Here is a 12043-nt window from a genome sequence, read left to right as displayed (position 1 = left end):
TTTTATTAAATCTATCTGTATTACACTTTCTTTTGTCCATTGTGATATATGTGAATTCCACCCTTTTCCCTTAACACTTCACTACCTACCTCATGGTAGATGCACCACGTTTTTGTAACCCATTGTGACCGTAGTTGTATTTTATTTCTCCAATAAAAGTGAAATTATTATTAAATTACCTATTAGTCTGCCCCCTCGATTAAATATTTTGCTTTCCTTCTTAGTCCTTATCTTCAGATTGGATTTGGGGAATACACGCTGCATTGTCAATAAGGAGAGTAGTTAAATATATATGAAGTAGTTAGATCACGCTATAGCGTGATCTAACTACTTCATATATATTTAACTACTCTCCTTATTGACAATGCAGCGTGTATTCCCCAAATCGAATATTTGTTAGAAGATTTTTTTTTTTTATCTTTTTGGAGTCTGGCAGACTCTGTACACCTGTAGCAGCCATATAGGGTTTTCAATACATATAGGAACCTTTTGTATTTGCACCTTTGATTATACATCCACTAGCGCCGGGGCTCTTGAGAGATTGGGATATTACCTTCCTCTCAAGAAAAAAACTTCAAATTTTTATCTTCAGATTGGCCAATACAAAGCAACAATAGTAGACAGTCATCAAACCATCTCCTAGAATGCAGTGAGGTCAATAGCTGGGGAGGAACTGGCTAGTATCAGATTTACACTCACTTAAACGATTTGTTGTGAGTTCTGACTATAAAATGATTTAACAAAATATATAAATACTACAAAGATGATTTTTATAAGTTAGAAATATATTTGTTGTATTATTCTCATAATTTTTATAGACACAGCTTGTACTGAAGTATGACAGGTACCTCCCCCACCTAACCTGACTGACTGTCACTACTAGCAGGAAAGCACTCAAGCCCAGGCTCTGTTTCTTAGGGGTATATTTACTAAAGTGTGGGTTTTATGGATGTTGCCCATAGCAACCAATCAGATTTTACTTTGCATTTATCTAGCATCTTTTTCCACTTCTATATAACCTGCACTTTAGTAATTATACCCCTTATGGTCTACTTCATGAAATGATACAGTTGGTGTAAAGATGTATTATGTAATAATGTTAATCTCTCCATATGTAAACTAAACTGTAACTGGCTTATGCACTTTAGTTTTATGTTGTATATAATACTCTATGTGCCGTACTATGGAACCTTTATGTACATATACATAAACGGTAACAATACAACATAATACCATTGTGTAAATGCAACTGGAGCAGTCCAGTTTGTGGGTTTAGGTGAGTCTCCTCCCAATATTGTGCAACTACTTTTTCAAAACGGTCTAAAAATAAGTGCTGCATTGTTGGTTAGCTCCAAAAGCAGACAGTTGACTTGGAAAGGATCAGTGTTCCAGAGGGAGAAGTTGGATACTATGATAGTATTGATCAGGTCATGCTGTTGTATCGATCCAAGTGAAAGGAGAAGAATTTGTATATCAAATGAGGCGCTTGAGATTATATATGCCTGGTTCTTGAAGGAGTACTGGGTGCACTGCTTGATTGGGTGTGGTATAGGGGTCTGGGTGTGGTATAGGGGTCTGGGTGTGGTATAGGGGTCTGACAGTCGGGATCTCGACAGTCATTATCCCGACGTCGGGATCCTAACTGGCCGGACCCAGACAGCATGGCGAGCACAACAAAGCCCCTTGCGGGCACGGTGGCTCGCTAAGCGAGCCACCTATTCTATTCTCCCTCTATATGGGCCGCGGACCCCCACGAGGGAAAATAGCCGACAGCCGTCGGGATCCCGACGTCGGGTGAATGCCTGTCGGGATCCCGACTCTCAGGACCCTGTCCGACACCCGCTTGATTAACATGCAAAGAAATTCCATTTTACCTACAATATGTTACAAAACACTGCAGAAAAAAAAACATTTCCAGCTAAAAATGTTAATGTAAACCCTAACAACATACTCTAAAAGTGTCTGTTTTTACACCGGAGTGTCCGTAATCCGCTATCAAAGCAGCCCCTCCATAGCTATTTATTTGGCTTGCAAGCTTTTCAATAATTACAGCAGCACTTGGACATATTTCGACATGATCCCTTTTTTCATCAGCCTTAAAGAAAAAAACATAAATAAAACTATTAATATATCATTACTGTTACTATAAGGTTTTATTTGTATTAGTCTAAAACCAGAATCAAACCTTTAGTTGAGCAACTATTGCTTAATGAAAAGGTATTGGGTAAGTAAAGTTGAATGGATGGATTAACCCTGTGAGTGCCAAGTGAATTTGTTGAAACAGGTGTAAAAAAAACTTTTGTATTCATCATAATAACCTGTAATGTTTACCTTATGTAGGAAACCTTTTTATTTGAATTTATATAACAAATTTGAGCAACGCTGGCATTTTAGGTGGCTATTTTGCGCATCTCTCACAGATGTTGGCACTCAAATGGTTAATATCTATAAAAAAAAAAAAAGTGGTGTTTGTATAAAGTCCATGCCATCTGTTGCTGAAACTTGTCTTACCAAAGGTGGTATTAAAACGTCTATCTAATAGTTGAGGAAGCCTATATAAAAGTAAAATACCTAGGGCATAAACTTACTATATAGATGTAGGAATTACTCAAGCTACATACTGTATGTGTTCTCATAGATCTAGCCACAATACACCTTTCACCGCAAGATGCCTGGCTTGAGTGAGCTGACAGTTCCCAGGCAAACCTGCTAATGTTGGGTGTCTTTCCAGATCAACACAGTAACATAGAGTTTGTATACAGAGTCCCAGTATTATTAAAACGGCGACCCTGAAGGAGGAAACACCTCTGGTTTAAGAAGAACAGAGTGTCATTACAAGTGGAAATGTATGCCATATTAACTCTAAAGAAAAAATGAAGAAAGAACCTGAATAAACGTTCTTGCAACAAGAGAATTGATGGAGCCAAGGACAAATCTTAGTTTATGTTGATTCTCTGGATCAATATCAATTAAAACTTCTCGCCATCCATCTTGAGTTTTCTATAAAAGGGGAAATAAATAAATAAAAGGTTCAGATACCGTGGTGCATCACATGAATTCACTGGTACTATGAGAAGACTCTGGGGGGAAATTTACTAAGATGGAAGTTCTATTTCATATGGGATATTGCAATAGGCAACCAATCATATACTATTATCTTCTATAAGATGCTAAATAAATAAGTAGATTCTAATTGGTTGCCCATAGCAACATCCCATGTGAAATTGAACTCCCATCTTCGTAAATTTCCCCCTAAAGGTGCCCCCACATGGTGAGATATGAGCACAATGCATTTTGTACTAGATCGCATCACATCTAGTTCAAATTAAATGTGATATGCTAAAACAACTTGCGATTTGAACTAGATGCAATGCGATCTAGTACAAAAAAGTACTGTCTGCACATACTTTTTGTAGTTTGTGATATGCGATGCACGGGTGCATGCCACAGTGAACACAGTCGGATTAGTACTACATGTGATACGTTTTGAACTAAAAAGTAATAAATCGCACCATGTATGGGCACCTTATGTCTCTAAGTGGTCATACATACTCCTTGATGATTAAGATGATTATACTGTACAGCAGCGGGAACAACAATTACATGGGTGTGGATGGAAAAATCTACATTTTCTAGGTCAACACCAAAAGATAAAGACACAAAAAGGTTTGCACATGAAAAGGGGAGTTCTAGTTGACAGGTGTTGACATTTATACAAAAAAACTTAGACTCCCAATTAGTGTAGCACTTCATTCCCCATGCTTACCGTTCCCAATTGGAGTCAATGCGGATGTTAAAGTATAAAAAAAAAAAGTCCAAAACATTTGTTGTATTTATTCTTAACTGACATATTCTATAGATCCACAGATGACCTGGAAAACTTTAAATCTTGGCAGATCTTAAGGACAGGTTTGGCCACCACAGATAAAGAGTATGGGTCTATCACCTACAGAGCCCAAACAGATGCCTTCAGGTGTCCAGCCAAAGGGCCTAGTATCTACAGAGCCATGATAGATTCCAGTATCCAGATGGACTTTTTCATGCTTTACCATCCACACTGACTCCGACTGGGAATGGTAAAGTGTGAGTGCAGTGCGGAACCTTGCACGAATGTGAGGGTACACACTACACTAATTGTGGTGCCAACTTGGACATTACAAAAAAAAACACTGGAAACTTGGTTATGGTATATTAGATTTACAGTATCTAGGTCTACATCAAAAGGTCGACAACTATTGGTTGACATGGTCAAAAGTTCAACAAAGTTTAACATACGGTTTTCATGTTTTCTGGTGTCTGTCAACATAGGTCGACATGGGCACCCTATAAGTGTACGGCGTCCTCTCACATGGCTCTCCATAAAACTGGCACTGGCTGCACTTGGCACACTATTATAATTTCACTCTAAAGTAAACTCGTATAGTCTGAACAACTTGTTTTTTTACAAAGAAAATCATGAAAAACTCACATCGACTATTTGATCATGTCAACCAATAGTTGTCAACCTTTTGACGGTCAACCTAAACACTGTAAATTACACTGTACATTTAATGATTGTAAGTACACCGGAAAATTCATATCGCCCTTATCACGTGTAGACTTTTCCATGCTGACCTTTTGCTTGTGTCAACTTTTTGTCACTGTCGACCTACTGCATATTGACCTATTGTCAATGTTTGCTGCACCTTGAACTGGAGTTTTGGCGGGGGCCTTAATGCTCACTGTGGTGTGCTCATGTGGTGAGCTGACGACGGAGGTATACAGGCTGGTAGGCTAGAAGTGGCGAGGTAAAACTTAGATCATCGATTATAGGACAGGCTCCTCTTGGTGGATGTGGGGCACCGTCAAGTCCTTTGAGTTTTAAGCTTGGGCTTGTAGTGCACTGCTGGATTGTCTACCTAGACATTGCTGTGAACTAGATTCCTTCAGCTACCCAGGTCATTTAGCAGTTGCTGTATGTAAATATAATAAATAAAATGTAATGCATTACCAGTCACCTGCAAACCATCTGCATTTTAACATACATCTAGGATGTATAACAAAGCATTTAGGGCCATCTTCAGATTGCATCGGTACTGCGCGCATTCGCACGCAGTACCGATGTTGTGCGTCTGCGCATGCGCGTTTCTGCGCATGTGCAGGCGCATGGTGCGTGCACCCAAGGCAACCTTTCGGGTCGCTGGGTGCACGCACCCATGGCAGCGAGGGGGGGGGCGGAGATGGGCGGGGAGCGCCGGGCTTCCCCATTACCATATGGGAACGCCCAGCGTAATGAGGCAGTGACGGAATCACCGGATGTCAGCTGCCCGCCCATATCACGCCAGCGTGCACGCATATATACGCAACTGAAAAGTCACTTTTATATATGCGTGCACGCTAAACATCATTCGATGGTCGGTGACCATCGAATGATGTGGGCGGACACCCCAGCAAAGCGAATGGATGTTTATGCAAAACATCCATTCGCTGCTGTGCGGGCAAAGCCGCACCTTGCTGGGGGGGCGTGCGTTCGCCGGGCGGGGTTTGGTGGACTCGCAAGGCTGCGAATTCGCAACCCTGCGAATCAACCTGAATAACCCCCTTAGTGTGTGTGTGTGTGTGTTACAGCTGTACAATTTCTAATAAAGGGGCAGATGTATCATAGCAGCGCTTATCGCGCCGCTATGATACTTCCTGCTTCGCCTCAATAGCGAGGCGAAGCAGGAAGGGACATCGACAAGATGTATTAACATCTTGTCTGCCAAAGCGGGGGAGCGTTAACTCCCCCCTTCGGCGATGTCCCTTTCTGGAGATAGCGCATCAGTTAATACTGATGCGCTATCTCCTGTCCCCCGGCCGGCCGCACTGGGCATGCGCGTGATCTCGCAAAAACCGCGAGATCTCCAGCGCAGCCCAAGCCAGACGCAGGGCTAGCGCTGTCCCCATAGTGGGGGATAGGACAACGCTAGCCCTGAGCTGACGAAGCGGCCGGGGTGAATTAACGCCTTGAAGGCTGTTAAATACATCACCCCGGCCGTTAATCCCTGGGGGGGATTGCAGGGACAGCCCAGCCGAGCGTAACTCGGCGGGCTGTCACTAGCGCACGTTAGGTGCGCTAGTAATACATTAGGGACAGACGTAATCCCCCCCCAGTTAACCAGCGTTAAGTGCATTTTTGCACTTAACGCTGGTTAATACATCTGCCCCAATTTTACTTTGTTACATACTTGCATCACCTGAGCAGCTGTAAATACTAATTATTGTTAATGAGACTATAGCTAGCATGTGTACTTGCTGAGGCATACCTTTCAACATGACCCTCTCCAGGAAGGACACATCCCCCGAAAACCAGTTTGTTGACTAGCCATAGAGAAACTCCCTGTGGAATAGCCGAAGACCAAACCCAGAGGGGTCTACAGATTAGCACTCACCATCATGTTTTTTTATTTCTCAGCAGCATGCTCTCTCGGCCGGCTCATCTCTCCTCACGGATGCTGTGAGGAGGCGTGGCCGTTGTCTGGGGATGTCTCCTCCCAGCATCAGTTAGGACTCAGAAGAGGCAGAGCAGATGTGGCTGCAGTGCAGCAGCATACTGCTGACAAATTACAGCAGGTAACACTTTAGCAAGGAGTAGAGCCAGGCCAACAGACATCCTACACACCATATAAGGCGGGAGAGGGCGACTTACCGGCGCCCTGCTCTGGTCAACGAAATAACTGAAACAAGACGACAGTTTGTGGGCAATAAAAATGGTCACAGCTTTATTTCACAAATCCATAATCATAACCAAACAATTTTGCAGGGCAAGGGAAAGAAAGGGAAGCGGTGCGCTCTGTTCCTGCTAATGTGGTACCCCTGAGACATGTCCGTTCCACCGCCGTGGGTACGCGACCACGCCCCCTACCAAATTGGTATCGCCTGTGCCGTGCCAGTCACCACCATGTGACTCACGTGAACACGCTCCTTACACGCCTGGGCCGTGCCAGCCACCATCATGTGACTCACGTGAACACGCCCCTTACCATTTTGGGATCAGCTACCATCCGCACCTCACCCTACCTGCCACGCAACCCGTATGGCCCTTGCCGTATTAATGCTGGAACCAGGCGTGCGGCTGCCGGATCCGATACGTAATCCCGGCAGTCGGAATCCGGACACTGGAATCCCGACCGCCGAAATCCCGACATGGGGGGGGACGTGGATCGCCCCCCCTTGCGGGCTCGCTGCGCTCGCCACGCAGCGGGCCCGGTGCCTCGCTACGCTTGGCATGCTATTTTATTCTCCCTCTATGGGTGTCGTGGACACCCACGGAGGAAGAAAGTTTCGAGATTTCGGCGGTCGGGATTCCAGTGTCGGGATTCTGAACGCCGGGATCCCGACCGCCGGCAAATTGACCGCATCCCGCGGTTGCCTAATGGTTAGTATGCGAGGCATTCTGTAACTCCCCTACATTTCCTGCCTTGTGCACCTCTCCCTCCCCGCCACATGAGGTTCCCGGCTTGCCGGGTACCGAAACCCCACCATGCCCTAGAAACACCACCTTCCTCCACAACCTATGCACTTCGCGGCTCCTTGTCTGCGCTGCATGGGACTCTTCTAACCGACTGTGACCACTCCCCAATGGTTGCCCCCAGTGACCTGATGCCACCTGGATCGTGCAAATGCAATTGCTTTGGGCCTGCCCTGCCACCTGCGACAATCCACCCTACCCAACAAGCTTGTTGCCTAGGGGTCATCCTGAAATCTGAACTGTCCTGCGTTCCCCACCTTCAGTCTCCAAATCATGTTACCTAAAACATATTCAAAATATGGCCTTATCTCACACAAGACACTACTAAATCTCTTGTCCATGGACTCATTTTATCCCGCAATTATTATCTCTATAGTTTTTTGACTGGCCTTTCCAAGAACAGACTCGCCACTGAAATCCATTTTAAATGCTGCTGCTAGGCTGATCTTCCTAGCAAGACACTCATTTGTCTGCAGCTCCGCTCTGCCAAACCCTCCATTGGTAGCCTGCATTTTACCGTATTCAATATAAAATACTTCTACTCGCATATAAAGCTATTAACCATACTGCACCAGCTTATATCTCTTCTCTTATCACCAAATATCCCCCATCCATCTTGTCCAGTCCACCCTGAAAACTCACTTCTCAGGCAAGCCTATCATATTTTTATACCACACGCCTAACCCTCTGAGGCATTTCTGTATTCTATAGCTTCCCTTCTGGACTTGCAACTTGGCGGGACTGCTAAGCTATTACTGGTGCCTGTCCTTGTGTTTCTTCCTATATCCCTATAGACTGCAAGCTTGCAGCAGGGCCCTCCTACCTCTCTGCTGTTACCCAGTTTGTTTAATCACTGTCTACCAATGTAAGGTGCCACGGAATCGGCTGCACTTTATAAGAAACTGTAAGTAAACAAAAAATTAATGAACTTGCCTGCATGTTTTTCATGCCCAGCTGTTTGATTCTACTAGTCCAGCTGTGCCTGCATTGTGAACAATGTGTAATACTGTTTGCCCCAGTGTGACCCTGTTATCAACATTTGGCTTTTCCTTTCAAAGACCACAGGCTATCTGTGTGCCTTCCTGCCATAAAAACCGAAGGGGTGGGGGAGCAGGACATGTTCTTAATTGGTATCAATCTAGCAACAAAGTATTTTCTCGCTCCATCTGGAAGGGTGGGGGCTGCCCCTGGGGGCTTGTGGAACTATGTCTCCCAGCATAGCTGCTGTTTGGGACACATTCTAAAAAGGGGTGGAAAATTGTTCCAGGGAAATTTAACGCGCATCTGCTCGTACTGTATATCCAGTGTAAGCATGTCCAGTGTAAGCATGTCTTTACCTTAAACTCACATGCCACTAAACGTTGTATATACCGTGTAAGCAGGTCTTTACCTTAAACCCATGTCACTAACCGTTGTATATACTGTGTAAGCATGTCTTTACCTTAAAATCACATGCCACTAACTGTTGTATATACCATGTAAGCATGTCTTTACCTTAAACCAACATTTCACCAACAGTCATATATACATTCTCCCTAATACCAACCCCTTCCAGGTTCGAGCTGCCCGCGCTGGGCAAGACGGGCTTCCTTATGGGGATCCCAAAACCCTTCAGGAAGCCCTCCTGTAACAGCTTGGCCTCTGCCTTTCTAGGGTATCTGGATAGCCACCCCCAGATCCCCCTTTAGCCTCATTGGCTAGGTGCTTTTACCCGTGACTGTCGCTCCGGGTGCCATGTCCCCGTGCTCACCCTTCCGCTTATAGCAATCCTTTGCTGGGTGATTCCCACTGCAGATTGTACATGCGTGTTTAAACTTACAGGACTGCCTGGTGCACTCTGCATCGTTAAACGAGTAGCATTTAAGCTTGTCATGTTTGTGCGTGCCAGGCCCCCCTGCTGACTTCTGCATCACGCCACTCTTCTCTGCCAGGGCCCCTGCTTGCGTCTTAAACCATAGCTACATATCCCTAGTGCCATACTTGATGGGCTCATGTCCTTGTGACCTAAGCCGAAATGCCTCGTCATATTTGCGCCAAGCTTGACCCCCGCAATTGTTGTGCATGTTATATATAAGGTTGACGTATTTTACCATGTTCATTAGCATGTTGGAGTACGCTTGCACGTAACAGCCTGCGTACGCCAACATTCCCGTTACCCAATGCTGTATGGTCTTGTAGGATTCTTTCTGCCAAACACCTTTATCGCTGCATCGTTCCTTCTCCCTCCACCCGCTCTCAGTAAGGGAGCATATGTCTATAAAGTCGCCCTTTACAATCTATTTTCTGAGCTTCACAGGTAGGTGCGCTTCTAGTGCACCCAGTGCATGATCTGCCTCTCCTCCCTGGTGCAAAAACCCTGACTTCCCAGCCTCGGCTTGCCCTATTTTACTTAACAGCGCATCTGCCCCGGCGCCTCTAACTTCTTTTTTCTTAATGTTTTCTCGTGCCAAACGCAGCCTCTCCTTTAGCTCTGTGCACTTCTCATCATCGTCTGTATCTGAGTCGCTATCTCCCACAATGCTCTGCTTGGTACCGCTGAGCGCCAACCCCCCTGTGCCTACGCTATCGTCCGTGATGCTCTGCTTGCTATTGCTGCGTGGCAAGGCCTACTGCTATGCTCTGGCTGCTACCTTTAGCAACATCAGACACAGAAACATATTTCACATTGCTACCCTGCAATACTCCATCAATACTTGCATATACATTACAAACATTGCTTATCTCACCGATACCGTGCATTGCTGATCCGATGCTTCCTTGAACCGTGCTTGTCTGGGCGATGGCCTCAGTCCCCACTGACTGTGCTGGCGCCCTGCTGGTCGTGGCATGGGCTGATGTGTCCCCAGTTGCTCCCTGGCAAGCTCCCCCCAACCCCCCTCTGGCTTGTGTTAATGCCTGTATGGGGTATTAATCCTCCGTGCCCGCTGCCCGTTAGAAGGGGTAGTGGGGCTGCAGTACTCCCTCCGGGGTGGGGAAACAAAATGGGGTGAGTGGGCGAAATAACCTCGGCTTCCGCTTCCCGCCGCTGGCTCCCTGAAATCCTCCCGGCCCCACCTACGACTTGGGGTGAAATCGGGCTGCCGAGCAGGGCTGTTGTAGTTCTGGGTTTCTGCAAGGAAGACCCACTTTCCCCGCACCTCTGGGGAACCTGCTCGGCTCTCCTGCTGCCTCCCCCCTTCCCCCGTGTCCCGGCATGTATCCCTGCACCCCTGCGGGCGGGTCCAATTGGACCTGGTGCATAAAAAAGCTGCTCTGGCCCTCCTCCCCTGACTCGTGCCCGTCTGATTCTGTGGCCTCCGGCATCACCTCCCCCTCACGCGCTTGCTCTCACCCTGTAGCGATGCCTCTTCTGACCTGGCAGGAATTCCCCTTCTGTGTCCCCGTGCTGCTGCTTGCCGCATGCTTAAGCGACCTTGCTGAACAGACTTGATCTGCACTTCTTTCCTTCTTTTCCTCTGCATGTGCTGCTGCTCTCGTGGACCGGAAGCTCCCCTCTGCACAGCGTCTCCTTGCCTGAACCATGCTGATCTGCTCCTCTCTGGATGATTTGCTGGCTTTTTACCTCCCTGCATGCTGCTTCTTGTGGTGGCCTGTACTGCTGCCATTGACTGATCGATCTCCATGCCCTCTGACCTTGTCCGCTATGGACGGACCTGCCGGAGGTTTCTGTGTGCCGCTGGCTGCGCTGCTGGAAGCCTTCTCTCCCTTGGGAACAGTCTTTGCAGCCACACTTCCTGCACCTATTCTGCATTTAGACAACACAGAGGCTAGGCGCAGTTTTATTGCAGTTTTTTCCACATACTGCTGAACATGCTAATAAATTAGGCTTTAATTCCAGCTGCAGATGTGTTCTCATACATCTTGCCTTAATACACCATGCAGTTAGAAATGCCTGGCATTGGCTGACAAGTACTGTGCAACTATATTAGCATTGAGCTGATTTCATTGCCAAAATCATAGTTGCGTCACCATGTGAAAACAATGCACAATCAGTGTCTGATGATTAAAATTAAATGCCTATATACTATGTGCAACTGCAGTGGAGTCTGCATACGAAATGCTACATTACTTGTGGCTTAATCTCCATAGAAAATGCCACATTTGCATTTTGTATGCAAATACGTTGCACACGGAATACAAGCATGTAGCACATCATTTTAATCAGAAGAATCTGCTTGTGCATCTTTTTTTGCATAATTTTGAGAATAAGATGCCTTTTAAATGGAAAGTGTCACACAAAAATAAGTACATGAAAAGAACACACACACACATGCATGTACTTTTTTTTTATCACACATTAAGCCAGTGGTTCCAAAACGGTGTGCCTATGCATCCTAGGGTGCCACATGACACTTGCAGGAGTGCCTTGGGTTAGTGTTCCAGAACCAATTGAAATTAGTATGATCAATATAACTGATATAGTGTAGTGGGTAGCTGCACAGGTCTTCATGCTGGAGACCCGTGTTCGATTACGGTGTCAATTTTTTATTTTATTCGAATATTTTGTAGAGTGATATTTTAATAAAACTTAAGACGTACAGTACACATAAAATA

The 12043-nt window shown here is 45.7% G+C and overlaps 1 protein-coding gene across 2 annotated transcripts in view; it reads right to left on the bottom strand.

Annotated features, from left to right (window-relative positions):
* NDUFAF7 (NADH:ubiquinone oxidoreductase complex assembly factor 7) overlaps positions 1-12043 on the bottom strand; it is a 114999-nt gene that overhangs the window by 29130 nt on the left and 73826 nt on the right. For both annotated transcript variants that reach the window (XM_083176433.1, XM_083176432.1), the window contains 2 exons: positions 2887-3000; positions 1952-2095 (listed from right to left, as the gene is read on the bottom strand). In XM_083176433.1, the coding sequence (XP_083032559.1) occupies positions 1952-2095; positions 2887-3000 (258 nt within the window). The remainder of the gene's footprint in view (positions 1-1951; positions 2096-2886; positions 3001-12043) is intronic.

The sequence above is a fragment of the Crinia signifera genome, chromosome 3 (genome assembly GCF_055691185.1).
Source record: "Crinia signifera chromosome 3, ASM5569118v1, whole genome shotgun sequence".
NCBI lineage: Eukaryota > Metazoa > Chordata > Amphibia > Anura > Myobatrachidae > Crinia > Crinia signifera.
The sequence above is the reverse complement of the archived record's forward strand: the minus strand, read 5'-3'. Positions and strand labels throughout refer to the sequence as shown.